Source organism: Homarus americanus, unplaced genomic scaffold, assembly GCF_018991925.1.
Source record: "Homarus americanus isolate GMGI-L3 unplaced genomic scaffold, GMGI_Hamer_2.0 scaffold52806, whole genome shotgun sequence".
Taxonomy (NCBI): domain Eukaryota; kingdom Metazoa; phylum Arthropoda; class Malacostraca; order Decapoda; family Nephropidae; genus Homarus; species Homarus americanus.
The window spans coordinates 6331832-6341831 of NW_024720773.1; the positions used below are offsets into that span (position 1 = coordinate 6331832).

At 43.0% G+C, this 10000-nt stretch overlaps 1 protein-coding gene across 1 annotated transcript in view; it reads right to left on the bottom strand.

Annotated features, from left to right (window-relative positions):
• LOC121861132 (merozoite surface protein CMZ-8-like) overlaps window positions 1-5035 on the bottom strand; it is an 8597-nt gene extending 3562 nt beyond the window's left edge. The window contains exon 1 of the mRNA XM_042358697.1: window positions 4956-5035. Coding sequence (XP_042214631.1) covers window positions 4956-5035 — 80 coding nt within the window. The remainder of the gene's footprint in view (window positions 1-4955) is intronic.
• Window positions 5036-10000: the final 4965 nt, after the last annotated feature.

The following is a 10000-nucleotide window of genomic DNA, read 5'->3' on the forward strand; positions in this document are numbered from 1 at the left end:
ATCCTGTCCCATTACCACCCCTTTCTGTCACCATTTTTGTTATCCTGTCACCATTACACCTTATCCTGTTACCATTACCACCCATTATCCTGTCACCATTACCACCCATTATCCTGTCACCATTACCACCCCTTATCCAACATCCCCATCCTGTCACCATTACCACCTTATCCTGTACATACACCCCTTATCCTGTCACCATTACCACCCTTATCTGTCACCATTACCACCCCTTATCCTGTCTACATCACTTTCTCCCTTATCCTGTCACCATTCCACCCTTATCCTGTCACCATTACCACCTTGTCCTGTCACCATTACCACCCTTATCCTGTCACCATTACCACCCTTACTGTCACCTCCCCTTATCCTGTCACCATTACCACCTTATCCTGTCACCATTACCCTTATCCTGTCACCATTACCCCTTTTGCTTATCCTGTCACCATTACCACCCCTTATCCTGTCACCATTACCACCTTATCTGTCACCATTACCCTTTCCTGTCATTACCACCCTTATCTGTCACCATTACCTTATCTGTCACCATTACCCTTATCCTGTCACCATTACCACCCCTTATCCTGTCACACCTTATCCTGTCTGTTACCACCCCTTATCCTGCAAACAAGGTCACGTGGTCATTAAACAGAAAGCCCATTGCATCAAGATACCAGATCGTGGAAATTTAATAATAATAATAATAATAATAATAATAATAATAATAATAATAATAATAATAATAATAATAATAATAATTAACGGTTTATTGAAAAAGTTCTGCAGCCCAAAGTCTGAAAATATACATTGGACATATATGACTTATTACATACATTGGTGGTTTAACAAAAGCCTTCATTAGAGAAAAGAACATACAGTGAACATACAGATTAATGTAGGTGTTGAATAGCAAACACGTGGTGTGTACTCCCTCCCAGATGGTGTTAGAGGGACCTCACGTGGTGTAATAGTTCCTTCCTAGATGGTGTTAGGAGGGACCTGACGTGGCGTAGTGGTTCCCTCACAGATGGTGTGATGTGTGTTGTGTGTGTGTGTGTGTGTGTGTGTGTGTGTGTGTGTGTGTGCTTCGTGACAGGTGATGGGGGCGTAAATTAACAAGGTAGAAGTCAGGTAATCAGCTGACAAAACGATCATACCTTACCTTACCTTACCTTACCTTACCTTTTAACACTACCTAACCTAACCCATGGATGTTTGATTGATCCTAGGCATGCTACACACACAACACACACACACACACACACACACACACACACACACACACGTCGTTTAATAATACTAATAATAATAATAATAATACTACTACTAATAATAATAATAATAATAATATAATAATAATAATAATAATAATAATAATAATAATAATAATAAGCAGACGAAAAATAATCACATGGCGATGACAAGACTGAAAAATTTGAATAATTAAAAAATAAAAAAAATAAAAATAATAATTAGCTCATCTGGTTTGGGATCACTGGAGGCGAGGAATGGAAGTCAATCTCTCTCTATTATGAAAATCGGATTTAATTTGCATAACTCTGAGGAACTATAATGTAACCTTGATGCAGTGGTACCTTGCTGAGGAGGGAGGTGGTGCCTTGCTGGAGGAGGAAGGAGGTGAGCCTGTGGGGGGTGGGAGGGAGGATGGAGGAGGTAGTGCTGCTGGGTGGGAGGAGGAGGAGGAGGGTAGTGCCTGCTGGTGGGGAGGAGGAACTGCTTTACACTGCTGGCTCTAGGTAGGTCCTCGGGGGGGCACTGAGGCAAGTGGGGTGTAATAGTTAGTGGCTGATCAAGAAAATAAATCACTGATACGTACAGAGAGATGAATAGCGAGACATTGATGGCTAGAGATAAATATAGACTGATTTAGTACATAGATCGATAAATAACGAGACACATTGGTACATTAGACTGATACAATTTTTTTGCGTATTATTACACCCGGGGCACAGGTCACTGACCTCATCAGGGCCTGGGGGACGAAAATGTAATAACAACAATGATAATAATAATAATAATAATAATAATAATAATAATAATAATAATAATAATAATAATAATAATAATAATAATAATAATAATAATAATGATAATAAAGAACCATAAAAGAAATGCAAAAATGAAAAAAAAATCAATAGTGAGAAACAATATATGTATGTTGTGTTGTCAATAGTAAGAGAAACAATTGAGACCCTGCAACTGTGTGTAAATGAGGCAGAAAGTCAGATCACCAACCTGGGACCAGTCACATATGGCAGCAGGGTCTACCATTAGACAACACATTATGCTTCCAATATCTTCCCAGGCGGTAGTACCTCCCTGTTTTACATACATACATACATACATACATACATACATACATACAGTACATACATATTTCGAGTTTTAGTCCATTGTGGTTATCAACAGACTCCTAATGATAAGCATATCAGTCTTGTCATATCAGTAGTACCTAGTGGTGCGGTGTGTGTGTGGGGGGGGTGGGGTGGAGATAAGATATACAGCAGCACAGTCAGGGCCCGCATCAGAGGAGTCAGTCGGTAGTAATTCGTTGCCCTGTGCTAGTTCTCATTTTGTGTTCCCGATAGTCTGGGTGATTTAACGTATAATATCTAACTTTTACACTAATACTTTTTTCTGGTTAAGTTTTAGACGTATTTTGGTGACTAGGAAAGTTTTATGACGTATTTTGGTGACTAGGAAAGTTTTATGACGTATTTTTGTGACTCGGAAAGTTTTAAGACATATTTTTGCAATTAGGAAAGTTTTAAGACGTCCTGTTCTGTTTGAAAAAGCTGTGGAAGCGGACATTGTGAGACGGAACTACGCCTGAACTCCCTTGAATATCGATTTCTTAGTCACTCAGTCAGTCAGAAAAGGCATCCATTGAGCCGGTTGACACAGGTGAAACTACGGTACGCTAATTAGTGTTGACAGCGTATCGGTGGTGTTGGCTGAGTGCTGAACCTTGGGACACAGGTGTTTGTTTTAAGGTTGCCGCCACCTGCCCACGTCTCCTCCTCCTGCCGGGGGGAAATATTGATCTATACACAGGTGAGTCTCGCTCGTCGCGCCTGTCAATACTCTACTGGTTCACACACGCACACGTTTGCAGGTGTACATGCATACATGCTGTGTTTTATATCGACATGTTACATTTCTCTCTCACGCACACATAATAATAATGATGAAACGAGAATGGCCGGCCCAAGGGTCACATAGGCGTGAATTTGTTTAAGGTGTAGAAGCTGTCGTCAGCACAACAACCACACCCTGAGTTAACGAGTTGTATGACCCAGTGTCAAGGAATGGTCCGAGAAGACCGAGCTCGCCAACTGCACTGCCATACCCTGAACACGATCTGCAAATTGATTAACATCCAGGTCTGTACTGCTGGGTAGACAGAGGCAAATGGCGTAAAGAACTTGCCTATAGTTACAAACTGCCTGGGGATCGAACCGGGTCCTCTCGCTGCAGAGACGAGCAGGGTGACCATTACACCACAGGTCACAACACATTCACACCACCTCTCTTCCCGAACTGTAAACTCGGGTGCCCATTTACAGCTGGGTGAACTGGGAGTGCCTAGGATCCAACCACAGACCACGGGAGCCGGAGGAGAGCAATGGATCCACTCGACCACCGCACTCCTGCATAAATGGAAGACGGGGTTAAATAAAGGAGATATAACAAGGGTACTTAAGCTAACCAATGGGAGCGAACACGGAGCAATGGTTTTGAATTAGGCCAATTTAGATTTAGACACAAACACACTTGTTTGAAATAGAGTTTTGGATGAGTGCAATCTGTTGTAACTAGCAGTCTGGGCTATCACACACACACACACACACACACACACACCGTAACAATATATTATTTACACAGGACACATCTTCAAGGTTAGGTTAGGTTAGGTTAGGTATTATGTGACAATAAAACAGACTGAAGCCAAGGACTCCAAGATCGCGTAAAATTATAAAATGTTTGTTGATAACTGGGCATTGTTGCTTGAGTTGGCACATTGCTTTCTTTCTTTCTCAATTTTTATTTATTTTGTGTTTCATCTCTCTCTCTCTCTCTCTCTCTCTCTCTCTCTCTCTCTCTCTCTCTCTCTTGTAACTATAGCGACCAGCGTTACAAAGGTCAAGTTAATTTATTGACACAACAAGTTTAAAATATTTCTGTCCATCAAGAGCCCAATTAACAATGACCTTGGTGTGGTGTGGGGTGTGGTGTGGTGTGTGATGTGGTGTGGGTGTGGTGTGGTGTGGGTGTGTGTGGTGTGGTGTGTGATGTGATGTGGTGTGGTGTGGGTGTGTGTGTGGTGTGATGTGATGTGGGTGTGGTGTGATGTGATGTGGTGTGTGTGGTGTGGTGTGGTGTGTGGTGTGGTGTGGTGTGGGTGTGGTGTGGTGTGGTGTGGGTGTGTGTGATGTGGTGTGGGTGTGTGTGGTGTGGGTGTGATGGTGTGGTGTGGTGTGGTGTGGTGTGGTGTGGTGTGGTGTGGTGTGGTGTGGTGTACCATATTCACCGCTAAACATAAACTGTATTTAAGGGAAATTACTTTTTACTTTCTGTACTTAAGGATTTTTTTTTTATAACTTTTCTGTAGTCGTCTTCATTGAGGCTACTTTTTACTTTTACTTGAGTAACTTTTTACACCATGAGCAGTACTTTTACTTCGTGGCATTTTTCAGTATTTTGTGTTCACTTGTTCACAACCTTGATGTAATTATTCCCTTTGTTGTTGTAGTTGACGTTAGGGCTTGTCCATGGTGGTAGTTTCTTGACCCACAGCTGAGTGTTTGACCTTTATTTATGGTAACACTTTACTAGATGTGTTTGTTTAGGTTATAGTTAATGGCAGGTCACCAGTAGTTCACACGTGTTGATATAGTAGTAGAAAATAATGTGTGCGTGTGTACCTGACCTACTTGACGAGACCAACTGCAGTGGTTAGGAGGCGTGTAGTCTCTGGTGACATGGATGACGTCACACTTGTAGTCCACGTCATCGATGCTGTAAGGACGAATGTTGGTTCTTAAACATGTAGAGTTGATGGGTGTTGTGCTGATGGCTCGCTGCTCCGCCTGCTGCTGGGGTCTGCTACATCAACGAGGTGGTGGAAGTCGTTGCCCCAGATGTGGTCACCTCTACGATTTGTGGTGTCCGGGAGATGTGGTGTCCGGGAGATGTGGTGTCCGGGAGATGTGGTGTCCGGGAGATGTGGTGTCCGGGAGATGTGGTGTCCGGGAGATGTTGTAGAGCCTTTAGTTGCTGGTAGGAAGAACAGGCGCCGAGCTGGTGTCATACAGGATGTGTAGTGGTGGAGACGTACACAGGAAGTTTATAGTCTCGACCATGGTCTATAACTATATATAGAGATTATAGATGATGGTCGAGACGGTCACGGGATGTGTGTGACGTCTCGTGGCGCTGAGGTCAACATGGGTCAGCAGTGTTATAATGGTTGGTTTTATGTTTGGTGATTGTTGCTTAGTCTTAAACTTGTAACTTGATTTAGAAGAATTTTTTAAGCTTGAGTCTTAAATCGTTGAATCATAAAGACTTTGAGTTTTGAATCTTGGTTGATTCTTGGTGGCTCTTAGGCTCTTGTGTCTCTTGAATCTTTTGGATGAATCTTGTCAACTGGCCTTTATATCGTGATACACCTTTTAACTACTGCTCACTTGAACTAGCTGCTACTAACACCGCCGTAACAGCTCAATTACACCAATAACCTCCATGTGATTTAAATAACAGGTAATTTCTTGAACCACAATTAAGTGTTTGTCATTTATTCGTAGTAACACTTAACTAGATAATGTTTAAACAGATATTTAATTCATGATGAGTTAGGCAATAGTTATGAGCTTCCGAGATGATCCCAGCTAAGATGAGTGACGGAGTGGCGTGTCTAGGGGCGTGTCTAGGGGCGTGGATGCTGTCAGTTTATTACAACACTTACATTTGCATATTAACACCTCAAACAGTTTGACCTTTGACCCTGCATTGAGTGAGTGGTTATTGATTTGTTATATATAGTTAGTGGTGCGTTAATAACCTATAGCCAGGGTTAAAAGTAAGGACAGTTTACCTCCAAAAGAACATTAACCTAATTACAACAGTTAATGATTAATTATGAATGAATTAGAGTAGGTGAGGGGGGTTGGGTGAGGGGTAGTAGGAGGAATGGGAGTGGTTATGGGGAAAAGATGGTGGTAGGGAGGGGAAGGAAGGGAAGGGGAGGGGAAAGGAGTGTTGTGGTTATTGTTGTGGTGAATGTATTGTGTTTTTGTGGTTGTGGTTGTGGTTGTTGTGGTGGAAGAGACATGGTGAAGTAATCTGATCTAATATGAACAGTGTTGGTCTTGTATGAGGTAGCTTGTCTATGCGAGATCAAGAGAGATATGAGATAGAGAGAGATAATAACATGTGTGTAGTATGGTAGAGAGAGACTGAGAGATAGTATGATAGAGAGAGAGAGAGTCGTCCTCCAGGCTCGAGGTTGACTGGATAACATCAAGAGTAAATTATTAGAAAACCAATATTGGGTCGTGGACACCCTCGAGTGTTGGGCCTCGACACTTGACGCTAAGACTTAACCCGACGTGTAGAGGCTCAGACCCCTCGAGTGTCACCTTGGGGCGGCGTCTTGAGTTTTGAGTGTTAGCTTGGGACGGTACCTTCAGTGTTCAGTGTTAGCTTTGAGTGTCAGTTTGGGTAGGAACTTTGAGTGTTAGCTTTGAAGGTGCCTTGAGTATTGAGTGTCAGCTGTGGATGATACCTTGAGTGTTGAGTGTTAGCTTTGAGTGTCAGCTTGGGACGGTACCTTCAGTGTTCAGTGTTAGCTTTGAGTGTCAGTTTGGGGAGGAACTTTGAGTGTTAGCTTTGAAGGTGCCTTGAGTATTGAGTGTCAGCTGTGGATGATACCTTGAGTGTTGAGTGTTAGCTTTGAGTGTCAGCTTGGGACGGTACCTTGAGTATTAAGTGTTAGCTTTGAGTATCAGCTATGAACGATACCTTGAGTGTTAGCTTCAAGTTATAGCTTCAGGGGCTAATGGAGAGCAAGATTTAGGGGCTATCATATGTTTTTAGTTCTAACTTGTACCTTTAGTGGCAATTTTGCGTGGAGAGAGAGAGAGAGAGAGAGAATTAAGCTATAGTGGTGATGGTGAAAATAATAATATGAATGTGATGATGTTAACGTGAACAAAAGTATAGTGTCATAGGGTACCATGACCTTCAGGGTGTTGCTGGTGACAGGACGTATAATCACCACCACCATTACTACCTCCTCGTTCACCCTGATCCTCCTCTTCCTCGCCCTGATCCTCCTCGCCCCTGATCTCTCTTCCTCACTTTCGATCGTGCTTCTCATACTGGTACCTCCTCTTACCTTTTGTTGTTCCTCCTCTTCCTCGCCCTGATCCTCTTCCCCTCGCGGTGATCCTCTTCTGCTGATACTCTTCCTCACCCTGATCCTCCTGCCCTGCCCTGATCTCCTCTGCACCGCCCTCCTCCTCTTCCTCGCCCTGATCCTTCACTCACCCTGATCCTCTTCCTCGCCCTGATCCTCCTCTTCCTCGCCTGATCCTCCCTCTTCCTCCTCCTGGAAAGTCCTCCTCTTCTTGGCCTCCTTTGCTGCCTACTCCTCAACATTACCCTCCTCCCTCCTTTTCCTCCCTCGTTATCCTTCTGTTCCTCCTCTTCGTCTCCCTCTTCCTCCTCCTCCTCCTCCTCCCCACCATCCTGCTGGGTATGCCTTTCCTCCATCACCTTATTTCACTGGAGTCTTGTGTGTGTATGTATGTGTGTGTGTGTGTGTGTGTGTGTGTGTGCGTGTGTGTACTTAATTTAGGTTGTGCTCTCTCTCTCTCTCTCTCTCTCTCTCTCTCTCTCTCTCTCTCTGGGCCAGGGCAGATGGTTTGTTGGTATTAAAATATATACCACCACAACAACCAACAAAACAACAACCATCATCTACCATTACCACTTTTCACCACCACAACAAGCCACCTGCACCACCTGACAAGCAACCACCACCACAACAACAACAACCATCACCACCACCATAACAACAACCATCACCACCACCATTACCACCACCACAACAACAACTATCACCACAACAACAGCAACAACAAAAACAACCACCACAACAACAACAACCACCACCACAACAACAGCAACAACAACATCCACCACCACAAAAACAATAACAACAACCACCACCACCACAACAACAACCACCACCACCACAACAACAACATTGACCCGGCTGAGTTCACCGAGTGCAACAGATATAACAGAGGTTGATAGCTTGCAAGGGAAGGAGGTCACAGTGGTTATGCAACATGGAGGTGACAGGGGGATGCAATGTTTGTTCTGCTTCACCTGTCATAAATTACTTTAGGCTTGTAATAATTCACCTGTGTTGGCCGCCCCCACAGTGGTCTGATTCTCTCCCCCACTACGTACCTGTGTGTGTGTGTGTGTGTGTGTTTGTGTGTGTGTGTGTGTGTGTGTTTGTGTGTGTTCTTGGGTGTGTGTGTGTGTGTGTGTTCGTGTGAGTATAGATGTATGTACGACAACCTGTGGTGTAATGGTCAGCATGCTCGTCACGCAAGCGAGCGGACCCGGGTTCGACCCCGGGGCAGGGTTTATTTACGCCATTTGCCTCTGTCTACCCAGCAGTAATTGGGAACCCCGTATTCCGGGGTAATGGTTAGCCAGTGCAGTTGGCGAGTTGTCCGGTCTTCTCGGACTATTCCTTGACACTGGGTCATACAGCTCGTTAACTCAGGGTGTGGTTGTTGTGTTGGCGACAGCTTCTACACCTTAAACAAATTCACGCCTAGGTGGCCCTTGGGCCGGCCATCCTCGTGCACGAGGGGCAGCCATTATATGTGTATGTGTGTTTTTTTATTTTTTAGCATTTATAATCTTTTAAAAAACACAAATTCGACACAAAATAAGAAAAAATCAATAAAATCAGCAGTGAATGCAGACTTGTGGCGACGCTGTGTACTAACCAACCAACGAGCCACATCGTCCAGTCATAATGTTGCTAAGGACGTCATGAGTGAGTGAATAATTTAAAACTCATTCCATATATATATACATATTTTTTTACGGGGATTAGCCCACCCGGGCACAGGTCACTGACCCACATTGGGGCCTGGGGGACGACAATGTAATAATAATAATAACAACAACACTGATAATAATAATAATAACAATAATAATAATAAAGAACCATAAAGAAATACAAAAATTAAAAAAAAGATCAATAGTGAGAAACAATATATGTATGTTGTGTTGTCAGTAGTAAGAGAAACAATTGAGACCCTGCAACTGTGTGTAAATGAGGCAGAAAGTCAGATCACCAACCTGGGACTTGGTCACATATGGCAGCAGGGTCTACCATTAGACAACACATTATGCTGCCAATATCTTCCCAGGCGGTAGTACCTCCCTGTTTGGTAGCTGCCTACTACCTACTAATTACTCGGTTCTATGTATGAAAATTGATCCTAAGTTTTAATCCAATTTTTATTATAGTTTTTCCTAAAGGCACACGTTCAGAAATTATCCTAACTTGAAGCCGTGTTATTGGTGTGTGTGTTCAGTGCTTCATGACTCCAGTAAACGAGCGTCAATAGCAGTAACTTTTCTTTGGACTTTTTTTTCCCAGATAACAGACGTGCTCATATTGCCCTCAATCCTGGAAATAAAAGTTTTTTTTTTATATGACGTACAATATGTGGTAAATTCTCCACTGGAAATAAAACTGCCAGTTACTTTTATTATTATTTTTTTATATTTATAACGTACACATTTTGTAAACAGTCCACTGGAAATAAAAACACTATTTTTTCTTTTATGATATACTAGTGTAGGTCGCCCCCATTACTAGGTATAAATAACAAGGGAATGTATTTTTATTTTTCTCTATGACGCACAAACTCAGGTGAGC